The 13,205-nt window shown below is 35.9% G+C and overlaps 1 protein-coding gene across 1 annotated transcript in view; it reads left to right on the forward strand.

Annotated features, from left to right (window-relative positions):
• Positions 1-13,205, forward strand: part of UHRF2 (ubiquitin like with PHD and ring finger domains 2) — an 85,865-nt gene that overhangs the window by 38,253 nt on the left and 34,407 nt on the right. The window contains exon 5 of the mRNA XM_031060777.1: positions 9,019-9,128. Within this exon, the coding sequence (XP_030916637.1) occupies positions 9,019-9,128 (110 nt within the window). The remainder of the gene's footprint in view (positions 1-9,018; positions 9,129-13,205) is intronic.

Here is a 13,205-nt window from a genome sequence, read left to right on the forward strand (position 1 = left end):
GAAGAAAACAAATTTAAGTGCAAAAAGGCAAGCAGTTGGGTGGATATGGTGGTGGAAATTGGGTGGGAAGTACTGATGAGCAATATTGGGCAAAGCATTATGAAAATAAAAAGAATAAAGGAGTGGTGTTGAAACATATGTATACATTTAAGAGGAACTTCAAAGATGGAAAGGAACTCTTGATATTGTTCAAGAAGGATCAGCCAGAGCAGTTTGTTTAGGACTAAACATAGTGGGGCTTTTAATAATGTTATGGGTGGTTACTCAACAAGCTTTCTAAACTGTAAAAAGAAAAGTCACTCTTGCCACCTAGAATGCATTTTTTGTGTATTTATATCTTTTACCTCTTATCTTGAGAGAGGACTACTTAGAGCAGTCTGGCTCCCTGTTTATACACATAGGTAAGAAACATCCTCACATAACCCTTCTGTTCTCTAGACTAAACACTTCTGTATCAAGCCTATTAGTCATTTTTGTATCCCTTTTCTGGAACTACTCCTGTAAACCCATGTCAGTGTTCTCAGGGGAGCCTACACCTGGCCTAACTAATGCTGAGTCATGATTGGCAATTGCTTTCCCTCTACCTGCTGGCAATACTGCTCTTAATGTAGTCCAAGAAGCTGTGGACCTTCTTTGCTTGCAAGGGCACATAAATGGTTTATGGTCAGCTTGTTGTTTTTTTTTTTTTTTTATGTTCCTCAAGGTCTGTCTCTACCAAGCCGCTCTCCAGTCAGGTGGAGACACTCAGCAGGTACTGGTATTCCCTCTGTGCAGGACTTGAGTTTTTCTTTGTTTAACATGATGAAATTCCTTTCTGTCCAAATCTAAATGGTGGCAGAGGCAACTAATATTCGCTTTCCCAGGGACTGAGTTGAAGCTGATCAATCTGTCATCAATCTTCCTTCTTGAAGATAGACATGATATTTGCTCTCTCCTATTTAGCAGGAAGGTGTCATCACTTTTTAGTAGCAGGACTAAGAGTACAAATATCCAAACATCAGGCAGCTCCCTCAGAGCTCATAAGTATGACCTGTTGGAGTCAATGGACTTCTGTATGTCCTGTGTAAATGCTCCATAACCTAATTTTCCACTGAGGCTAAGTCTTCCTTGCTTTAGCCATTCCTTCTACTCTTGGGGACCTCAGATTGTTAAACACTGGTCTTAGCAGTAAATACTTGAGGCAAAGAAAGTGCCGAGTACTTTGGATTTTCTGTGTTTATTGTTATCAGGGGCCCTGCTATATTGGAGCGGGCCCACATTTTCTCTAATTTTCCTTTCCTGTCATAGAATTTTACTCCCCAGATTCAAATCAGTAACAGTAACCTTGGCTTTCCCAACTCTTCACTTACACAGTAGGATACCTCTTCCAGGCCCAGATCAGCCATCCCAGCTTCCACCTATTACACATTTCCTTTTTATATCTAAACTCTTTATTCATTTCTGCCAGCTTCCTGTTGCCTTTGATGTCCTGCACATGGTGATAGACCTTGTTTGAGTTTGGGATGATGCTTAAATATCAGTTAGCTTTACTGCGTCCATCTCTACAGGGTATCTTGTAGAATTTTTCCAAGTAGATCTCTTCAGAGATTACATTTTACTGTCTGGAAATCCAAGGTTGTCTTGTACTTTACCCTTCTTCCTGGGAAGGATTTTGAACTCCATCATCTCATCATCATTGCAGACAAATTTAATGTCCCATGACAAGTTCTTCACAGTTTGTATCAGTCTAGCAATTTGCTTCTCCATGATCAGGAAGTTGTTACCACTGCATTCCAGAAATTCCCTCTATTGTTTGTGTTCTGCTTTGTTGACCTTCCAGCAGATGCCATGGTGCTTCAATTTCCCTGTGAGAACCGGGCCTGTAAACATTTTCCAGTTGAGAAAATATCCCTGTGAGAACAGGGCCTGGAAACTTTTTCCAGTTGTCTGAAGGAGTCTTTGTATATTTATTGTCTATATCAAGCACCCATTACAGCATCACTAATGCTCTGTCTGCTAACCTTGATCTGTAAGCTCTCGACCAGTTCCTCATCTGCCCTCATATAAGGGACAGCTGCTCTTAGTCTTCCTAACCTCTTCTTCCTGTAGAGCCCTTACTGATTAGTCACAGCATTCCAGTTATGTGAGCTATCCCATCAAGTCTCCATGATCTCAGTGTGGTCATGGAGCTGCATTAATTACACAGACCTCTGTAATCCCCTTTGTTCATTGCCCATGCATTAGTGTATAGGTGTTTCAGGGAGGCACAAAAGTGTACTTTTCTCACTTGTTTGTTGGGCAATCTCTCTAACAGTCAAACCCACAAGTATATGGGCATTTGGATTTATCAACTTAAAAATTAATAATTACAGGATTATCAGAGATTCCAGACAAACACAGAAGACCGGAAAGTCTGTATTACCCTTATGTAATGGCTGTTGGACACTTAAATGGAGGACTTAATATCATACACTAATGAAATTGGAAATCATGGTGGAAGCATTTGCTGTGATTTTCCTGAAGAGAGTTGGGCAATATAAGGAATAAAGACATTCCAAAATAAGCAACTGCCCTCTAAATGCTAAATTAGTTAGGACGTCCTTTTCTCTCTAGGATTCTCTGACTTTCAGATGTTCTTATTGAATCAGATTCATCATGTTCTGAGCAGGAGAATCCCTGGATTCCAAGTTTTTTCATTACAGTAATGCTATCATATACATTCAAACCATGATAATAAATTCATTACAAACTTTCTAGGCTAGAAATGTGGGTTTCTCCTTCTTTGCAAGCAGTTCTACTTTTGGTTTGACATGACCATTCTTTGGAAACATCTTTGTGATTCTTTGATTCTGTGCTATTGTATTCTTTTATGATTTCTGAAGGTGGATACCTTCAGAAGTCTTCATGGCTTGCTTTTTTTTTCTTTTCCCTGTGATTGGTTGGGTTTGTTTGATTTTGGTTGGTTGGTTGGTTGGTTTTAAAGCACCTTAAATTTTGGGGGTTTGTTGTTGTTGTTGATTTATTCACTTAGGTTTTGGGGATATTTGAGCAGTTTGTGTTTTTGGTGTTTGTTGGTTAGTTGGTTTTGGTTTTTGCTTTGTATTTTGTTTCTTTGTTTTTTTCTAGAATGCTTAATGTGTTTCTGTGCTTTCAGGACTCTTTTCTATTCTTTGTTTTTTGGAAGGCCTTCTCATCCTGGCAGTATCTCTGTGAGTTTTTTATGAAGGGAAGTGCTTCTTCTCACGTCTTTGTTTTTGAGTTGAGGTTCTCATTCAGTCTGGCAGGGTTCACAGATTGGTCTCTTGTAACTTTATCTTAGCTCATGATGAGTGTGTGCTGCATCTACTCACTGAATTGCAATATAATTTAAAATCTGGATAGGAGTATTTAACCTCTTATGAATCACCTGTTTGTATCTTTGCTTCTTCCTAGCATGAAGGAAGTTGTTGACTAGCCCAGACCCTTAGAATGATGTCTTGAATAGACCCTTAGTATTGTTTCTGGGCACTGCAGTTCAGTCTGCAAACATACAAAGTCAACTGAGCTTAGACTGTGTCCTATGATGCCAAGCACAACTCTTGTATCTTTGTTTTTCACATATGAAGCCTTTGGTGTATTACCTTTATGGGTCATTGATCTGCTTTTTTTACTGGGTTTTTCATGGACATTTGGGTGTTAACATCTGTGTGTTTGAACTTGGGTTTGGAAGCTGTAGATGCCTTCTGAGCGTTTGTGATAGTGCCAGTTACAGACTTAGTCCTCGCTACAGGAAGGGAGCAGCTTGGGTGGTGGCAGTGGATTCCTCTCCCCATCAGGGGCGTTCCTGCAGCACCATGGACAGGGCCGAGTTTGGGGGAGGATCAGGACCTTCTGCAGGCTCCACTCCTTGGTGCGGTCTGTGTTGCAGGGCAGGGATGTGCGCAGTGTCGTGAGCCTCTGACATTGTGGCTGGCTGTTCTCTCAGGCCAGTTCTTTCCCCAGGTACTCTAATGTCCACCTGCCTACAGCTCCCTGGCTAAGGAGGAGAGTGAGTCTCTGTGTCCAAGTCTCTGCTCTCAGAATCTGGCATCATGAGATATAATACATTGCTTTGTAAATGCATCAAGCACGTCACCTATGGCTGACAGTAAAAAAAAAATAATATTCTGCCTGACTTGTATGTGTGCCCACAGTATGAATTTGTAGGTTTGGGAGTATGTGTGTTTTGTTTTCAAAGGCATTAAAGATTCATATTAGAATATGGTCCTCAGCATAGCCTAGAAAATGTTAATTTAATTTTTTTGCAGTTGTTTAAATACTAGTGTTATAGAAAGAGAGTAATAAAATATTCGCTTAGTGTGGAAGTTGCCACATGTCTTTATAATACCTGTGTAATTCATGAAAAGTTGAATTAAAAGCAGAGCTAATACTGTCCCATTTTGTAACTGTGTATTTTTATTTTAATGATTAAACAAATGCGTGTGGAATATTCTGAAAAAAATCTTGTAAATACTCTGCTTTTTTGCTTGTGTGCAATAAAAAACCAAATTTTACATAGAACCTCTATGTAATTCAGTACAACCTAGCAGAATTTGGTGAGATTATCAATGTAATATGCTGTCTAAATGTGGGAAGATTTTAAAGTCACCTTTGAAACAAGTCTGTTTAAAATAAAATCTCCAGTCAACTGCTTCTAATGAGATTATATTAAAAGTTCTAATAAGTATTTTGAATAGTAATATTGAAAGATTGTGTGTTTTTTAAGAAGCTGTTTAACTATGATCTTTTGATGCAGAAACAGAAAGAGTTGCTGTCTGAAAACTTTACAAAAGCAGAATAAAGGCTGATTGATGTAAGGCATGTAAACAAAGTGTTGCATATGAAAAAAAAGATACAGAAAGTGGTCGTAAATCTGGTTTTGTTTTGATTTGTATATTGTTTGTTAAGAGAATTTGTGTATTTGGAGAGCATAGCCAACATTATATTCTGTTAGGTTTTATTCTGATTGTGGCTGTTTCTCTACTGACCTGGACAGTACCTTTTGACATTAGCCATAGAGACTGACTGTGAATTAGTTGTTTGTGGTAAGCATGACAGTGTGAGTAAGGTTTTGCTCTTAGCGGGCTTAAATATAAATCATCATTAGACACTTTTCATTATTATTCTTAGTATGAATATGAAGTCTGTGTGTATTTTTCTAGTAGTCTTTTCTCCCATTTTTATTCAGCATTGTATTTTGACTTTAGTGTGTGTTAAAATACTATACTTTTGATTTCACTGTGGTAAAGTGATAAACCAAGAAATTTCCAGACAGAGATCTGACAATTGTCACTGAATCTCTCAGATTGTAAGAAGTTATAATGTTCTCTAAGCATGGTAACTGTCCAGCAGATTTTATTTTCTGTGAAGCTGACCTTTGAAATATCCAGGATAATGACCACTTGTCACATGTCTAGTCAACTGTGATTTTGAATGTCCTAAAGTGTTTTGCTACCTGAAGGTTAAAAAAAAAAGGTAATATGCAGGGGGAAAGTGCAAATAAAAGAAGGTTCAGCTGAAGGTTTCTCTCTGGCTTTAGCTAACCTATCTCAAAGGAAAGCTTGCATTAGGAATTCTGCTGTGTTGAAGGATCTGGCTTTGTTTTGGGATTTAATTATTTCAGAAGATTTAGAGTTCTTGCTTGAAATACAAACATCACGTTTATATTGCATAATCTCATTTTTGGTATGGTAGGGTGAAGAAATAAAGAAAGTTGATACACTTGACAGCATAATATAGCCACAACTTTGTTAGATAACCATAATTTAAAAATCACATGATCATTATTAAAGCACTGAATGTGTACTGTGGCAGAGGAATTACTCTTTTACAAGCAAATAGCTGAGCAGATTTTTTTAGCTTTGGTAAGGCCTAACCATTTAATATTAGCCATCATTTTCACAATGTTAGTTGATCTTCCTCTGTAGTTCCAGATATGCACCCATGACATTAGTTGGAACATACCAGCTTTGTAATGTTATTTGATAGTATTTGCTTACTTTTTATGCAACTCATAGCAGAAAATAAAATGTTTTCTCTGGTTAAAATACTGAATAGACTTTAGGAAAAACTTAGTCTGGAACTTGCTTTCTGAATGTTCTTATCTCAAAGGAAAAGTATAGGGCAAAAGAGAAGGAATGTCTACCATGATCTAGTGTGTGCGATAGAGAAACTATGAATTGCATCAGTTTAATAAGTAATGCCGAGATATAGAGAATAATATTGCTAGTCAGTAGGATTGCAGTGCTATGAGAGAAAAACAGGCCATGCAGCTGTACTAATTTTTTATTATTATTTCAAGAGTTCTTTGCTTTACAGTATTAATTAGAGGAGTTTTTCATTTAGCTAGCTAAACTAAAAAAGTTTGTTGCACTTCAACCCTTTGAGATGGAAATAACATTTTTTGAGATGATACTTTTTAATAAAGTTGATGATAAAAGTCTGTGCTTCTGCATACTTCGCAAAAGATTTGCTGTTACTGTTTGGAACACTTTCATCATTGAACCAACTTATAAATCTTTTCATGGTATCTTTTAAGGAAACAATGTCATAATCATTGTAGTTATGAGTAATTTTATAGTTCAAATTGGCACCAGTGGAATTTACTCCTAATTAATATTCTACTGAACTCAAGTTTGACTTGTTTCCCAAAGATATAAATAGAAAGTGTCTGGATTTCTGGGTAAAGTTGTATGGTGTTTTACCACCTTCCTTCTTGACCATAGACTGTATGCAGAGAATACAGATAATAAAAAGCTATTTTTTTAACAGCTGCTTTTTAGTTTTCTGGGGAAAATGCAGGGGTGGGCAGAAAGGTATGTTAAATAACTCTAAACCATAACACACTGTGGAGAGGAGAGAGGGGAGGAGAGAGGCACAAATCAGTGTAAAATATGCTTAAATTTGTCTGAAATTTACTAGAAATTCACTAGAATCAGTCATTAAGTATAAAATTTCACTTTAACTATGTGAAAAAAGGCAACAGTTCTGTATTTTTGTTTTAAATTAGATTCACAACCTTGAGTTCTGTAAGAAATAAGTCCTAGAGGAATAACATTGCATAGGCAGTCAAGCAGTGCTAAAAGTAAGAAAGATTCTAACATAGATTTATGACATTAAATAATGTCAACAGGTGTGTTTAGTTTTGTTTTTAACTTTAAATAATCTATGAAAAATAAGACATATAGGACAGTTAATAAAAGACTCTCTAAAGTCCACAAAATAACCTGGGAAATATTGGTGCTTGTAAGAGTTTGTTGTTTCAGTTTTCCTGCCAAAGATTATGTTTACATCTTGTCATTTCTGTACTTGAATGTATTGTGCCATTGTGATTGTGAATTGCTCAGTATTGTGGATAATTCAAAGTATCTTTGTATGCTAAACCTTGCGAGTAACACAACCTAACATTTGTGTTACTCGCAATGGCCAGAACTGCTTTAAAGTATGATCCCCTTAGGGTGCAAATGTAGTTAACTCTAAATACATTCTTTTCCTGATCAGGAAATCAAACAGTTATTTTTCTGATGGATGTATTTGCATTGATGCAGCGTTTGTGTATTCTGTTCAAATAGCCTAAATATTTGAAAATTGCTAGCATTTATTGTTTATGCATGTGACTAACAATGAGGAATGTTCTTCCTCCAAAAACTGCTGGGAAACAAAAAGGTCAAAATAAATACAGGTGCCTAAGTAAACAGCTGTTAGTACACTTAAAAGGCAATTAGAGTCAATCAAGACACTGATGGAGCGCCCTCTCAACCCCAGTCCCATGGAGACCTAAATACTGCAGTGTTTGGGGCCATGAAAAAGTGATTTGTCACATGTGGTTTTTCCCTGGCTTAGTTTTTTTCTGCCTTAGTTAGGTCACCATGTGTCAGAGTTCAAGAACTGATAGTCAGCACAAAGGAGGTGGTGAGAACAGGCCAAGAGGTAGGGCAGAGAACCACAGATTCCAGACTGAAGCCTGATGTTTCTGGAGACTTTCTGTTGTTGCTGTTATCCGTACTGAATATGAATCTCTTTTTTCCCTGGCTGTCTATAGTCTAATTACATTTTGCAGACTAGATCTTTTTATAGGGATCTACTACCTGGCTGGCTTTCTTCAAACGTGTTTTCAAGTCACCTGTGTGATAGGTTCTCACAGATGTGCATCAGTATTTTATTATACTAAAAAGTCCTGCTTACTTCTAGATCAGGTAGTAAATTGAATGTGGTTAGAGAACTGGCAGTTGAAGAGAGCACAGTATCATCCTAAGGAAGAAGGAAAAGGGAGTACTTTACAACTGTTGGTGTTATTATGGCCATTTCTTCCTAGATATGTTTCCATTTGAATTACAATCTGTGTAGATACAAATATATTTTAATAAGAGTAGGTGAAAACCCTTACATTTAATATTTTCTAATTCTTTCTTGTGGCATTATTGTTGTGGGGTCTTGGATTATTCATTAAGAATTTGCACTGAAACCTGACATAGCAGGACTATGTATAATTCAATACAGTATTGTATGTGGCTTTCCAGAGTTGAGAAACAGTTAGAAGTCATAGGAGGGCGTTTGAAATTTTCTGCTACTCTTCTTGCTCTATAGGTTCCAACTATTTTTCTGTCTTTCAGGTCACCTTACTTGTTTGTTTGTGGTACTATACTTTTATAATAATGTTTGAGATGCTGTATTCCAGAAGATATGGTTTTGCTGGTCTGCTGTGTTCAGCCAAAAGAAAACATTTTGAGGTTTTAGAAGGAAATTAAGCCATGTTGGATAACTATCAATAAAGACATACTGAAGTGCCGGACAATCTGAGGATAATGGAATAGTCTTTTCTTTAAGTGAGCCCTAAATATCTGTTTTATCTTTTTCTTAGAAGTTACCATGATAGACTGATTTTTGTAGGTGAATTGAAATAAAGTATCTTATCAGGGAAAAAAATAGGCTACTTTATCTTATTGCTTAGGATTCAAAAAGTACAGAATCTAGGTCTGAGGAACTAAGTTGAATGTACTTTTTATTCTTTTTGTTTTTCAGAGGTCCAGAAGACACAATAAATGATTGTAAAATCCTTTTTATAGAGGAAATGTACAAGATTGAAAAGCCAGGAGCCTATCCACTGACATTTGGGGATGGAGATTTCAAAAGTATGCACTTTTAAAATTACTTGAATATAAGTACAAATTGAGTGATGTTTCTTTAGAAAATATCAGCATGCAGACATAGTAGTAATAATTGGTTTGTGTTCAAGAAAGTAATTGCATTGAAAAATTTTTAGATTTCTGTTCTGAAAAGTATACTTTTTGTAAGATGGCTGTATTACTTTATATATTCAGAAACTAGTAACAGCTTAGTGCTATCAGTCATAAATGGTGAAAAAGGAAGCAGTTGGTAATGCTCTAAAATGAACAGTGAAGAATGGATTTGCAGTCTCATTTAAGTTCCTAGAGAGGTCGTTCAGGCCACCAAAACTGCTGTTGCAATTGACATGTAATTTAAGCTTTTAATAAATTATGAAATACCAAAAATAGAATTAGTTGGTAGTGATACATTTTAACTCTGTCATTCTGTCAAGGAAAAAAAAAGATAAGAAACTTTGCACTAAAGCTGCTTGTAGCATTAAAAAAAGGTGATAATTCATGTTTAGATTAGCTGACCCTGCATGACCTTCTAAAAAAGTTACTATGCCAGACTTCCTTAACCTCTCCACAACCACCATAAGGAGTTAGTGGCAGTTTATTTAAAAAGTAGTGTGACATTTTATCCTAAGTTGGAAAATATATTAAAGTTATGAGTGCAAAGTGTTTGTGATAGCAACACTGAATATTGAACTGCAGGTCTACAAGTAGGTATTATATATAATTACATATTACATTCCTGACTCAATGGAATTTTTCAGAACGTTTGTAGGTGGCTCTCAGTGCACAACAATGAGTCTGATTTATGTTTACTTGTTGTCTAAAAAAAAATCACTGTTTTTCAGAGGAGCAAATACCATTCTCTGTGGTATTCTTAAAAGTAAAATTGTCAATTTCTCAACTCATTATTCATTTTCATTATTTGAGAATTACTTCCTTTATATTACTAAAAAAAAGGAAATTATCCACTCTGTTTTATTTTTTCTTGGTCACATTAAAAGATTTTTGAATATCTTAAAGCATGTTTTGATTTTAAAAGATTACAGTGTGAGAAAATTGAAAATCTACAAATACTGCTTTGTGTTTACGTACTGTTATTTTGCAAGTATGCAACTTTTTAAATGGCATAAAAAATTATTGCAGTTCATTTAGTTCTTCCCTGCAGCTACTGTGTAATGAATTAATTTTTAAAATTATGTGTCAAGGAAATGAGTGATTACTGTATTGCTGACTATACAAAATTGTCTACAATGGTGCTATTTGATCTCCAATGAGTATTTACTTATCATAGAATCATTTAGATGGCAAAAGATCCTTAAGGCCATCAAGTCCACCACTAAACCATGTCCCTTAGTGCCACATCTGCATGCTTTTTGAACACTTCCAGGGGTGGTAATTCCATCACTTCTCTGAGCAACATCTTCCAGTGCTTGACCATTCTTTCCGTGAAGCAGTTTTCCTAATAATCAATCTAAACCTCCCCTAGCCCAGCTTCATTTCCTTTTGACTGACCCTCACCTGGCTACAAACTCAGGTAGCTGCAGAGAGCAATAAGGTCTCAGGCCACCTGAGCCTTCTTTTCTCCAGGGTAAACAACCCCAGCTCCCTGAGCTGATCCTCACAGGACGTGTGCTCCAGGGCCTTCATGAGCTTCACTGGCCTACTCTGGGCACACTTCAGCACCTCAATGTCCTTCTTGGAATCAGGGATCCAATGCTGAACACAGGATTTGAGGGCTGGTCTCACCAGTCTGTACTTTGTACAATGATTGCCACTCTAATTGTTTCAGAGACAAGACCTTCATTGTCAATTACGGCTCCTTCCCTCCAATGTTGATAGTTGTTTCTTTATTTGTAACCTCTTTGCATAAACTACCCAAATATTGACATCTGCGTAGAGATTTACACCTCTGTGTATGTTTTATTTCATTTTGTTCCTGGTCCTAATCTTATTAATTTCAGCATATTGTTTATAATCTTCATAAATAAATATAATTTATAAATATAATATTTTAAAGTGTAATCATGAAAAATAAATTGATGTGGGAATTCAGCCTTATTGCTTGAACTGCTCTATTTCCATAAGACAACACTCACCACACAACCCTGTTCATGTGGTTCTGGTTTTCTAGCCAGCTCAGCTGTTTTGCCTTTGTTCAGGTATGCACAGTGCACATCAGTTGAGCTGTATGCTATCACCACCAGTGTAGCCTTTCCTTCTGGACTGTACTACAACCCCATTTGTACTGTGTATTAAAAAATATTTCATATATATGTACCTATCTATAAACACAGAGCTCCCTTAGCTTAGGTACTATGGAGAGATGCAGAATTTTATTACTTTTATTATTATTCTTTAAATGTAATATTATGTAATTTTCATTTCAGATTAAATTAAAATAATTATTTGGCCTTAAATATTCTATGAGATTGTTGTAAGCACAATCAGCAAATGCACTGATTATATTTTTGTCCATATTAAGCTATTCTCCATGCCCATGTCAAAAGACAGAATGCCTACTATGGAAATAGTCTTTACCAGATAAACAGTGTAGAAGCTCTTATTTCTTGAGCATGGTCACATAATAATTAGGTTTTGTATGTGTAAAGTGATGTTAATATACATTTAGCAATTACAATTAAAAATAAAGTAGTCATATTCTAATTAATTAAAGGAAGTAAAATTCTACAGCTGAGGAAAGGAGGAAGGCTAAGCCTTTTAGAAAATTATATTAGAAATAAAATCTAAGAAGCAACGTATTTGTAAATATGTTATAAATATTGATATGCAACATGCAAATAACACCTAGGTATCAACATATATTACTTCCATCAGAATCCAAATTTGTGCTAACTCCTTCTGCAAAGAAAAGTTAATATGAAATTATTTGTGCAACTAAACTCTGCATTGTTGGTTGAGGTGAAGAGACCTGTCTTCATGTGACCAGTAGCGCAGCTGTACTTAGTGCATATGACTTACAACATGGTTAAAACAGAAATGTGAAAAATTAGTCATATCATGAAAATGACAGTTTGTAGTTTGTCTGTATATTGAAGAAACTAGAGAACTTCACCTATTGTTTAACTGAACTAAAATATGTAGGTACTTTTTTCTCTTTTACTATTAAAAAAAGTACTAACCTTTTACCTAAGAAACTGATTTTGTAACTGAAACCAGTTAATTACATGGGCCTAAACAATGTGTGGTGCTCAGAGCTACAGAAAAATATGCCTTTTCATGTTGTCTATTATCAGCTAGATGAAATAGACTATAGGGTTTCCATAGGGAATGCTCAGTCATCACTTTTAAAATTTTTCAAAGGAGTTAACAGTTATCTGGGATTTCTTAGCCTGACTTGAATTGATGTTGCCACCTTGCACAGATTGTGAGTTTAATGTACCTATGCTGGAAAATCCTCAGATTTGTTCATCAGCACACATAAAATTTGTCCTTTCTCTTCTAATGAACCTTTGGAGAGAAGTCTGAAACTAACAGATTACCTCCATTTGGAAAGCATGAAGTCGTCTAGGCTAAACTTTACTAGAAGCAATATTCCAATAGATTTTGGAGGGTTTTTTTAGACGTATCTATTTAAGTGTTCTTTTGCCTTTAAGACTTTGAAAACAGTCACTGCTGGTAGCTTTACATGTTTATTTCTCAGGTTTTTGAGTCAGTACATCTCACTAAACCTTCTATCTGCAGCTGGTAATCTTTCCTCCTCAGTGATTCTTTTATCCTTTCAAATGTTAAAGTTTTTTATCTTAAAAACAATGATTCAAACAGCATTGTTTTAGCACTTCTTATCATGGAATGGTTTTAGTTGGAAGGAACATTTAAAGATATTTTAGTCCAACTCCCCTGCCATGGGCAGGGGTATTTTCATTAAATCATGTTGCTCATTCGGCCCCATTCAACCTGACTTTTAAAGGCTCCAGGGATGGGGCATCCATACCTTCTCAGGGTAACCCTTGCCAGTGTCTCATAACCCTCACAATAAAAGAAATGTCTTCCTTGTATCCAGTCTAAATCACATTTCTTTCAATTTAAAATTGCTCCTTGTTTTCATTTTTGTTGCTCCCTTTCATT

Source organism: Geospiza fortis, unplaced genomic scaffold (assembly GCF_000277835.1).
Source record: "Geospiza fortis unplaced genomic scaffold, GeoFor_1.0 scaffold491, whole genome shotgun sequence".
Taxonomy (NCBI): Eukaryota; Metazoa; Chordata; class Aves; order Passeriformes; family Thraupidae; genus Geospiza; species Geospiza fortis.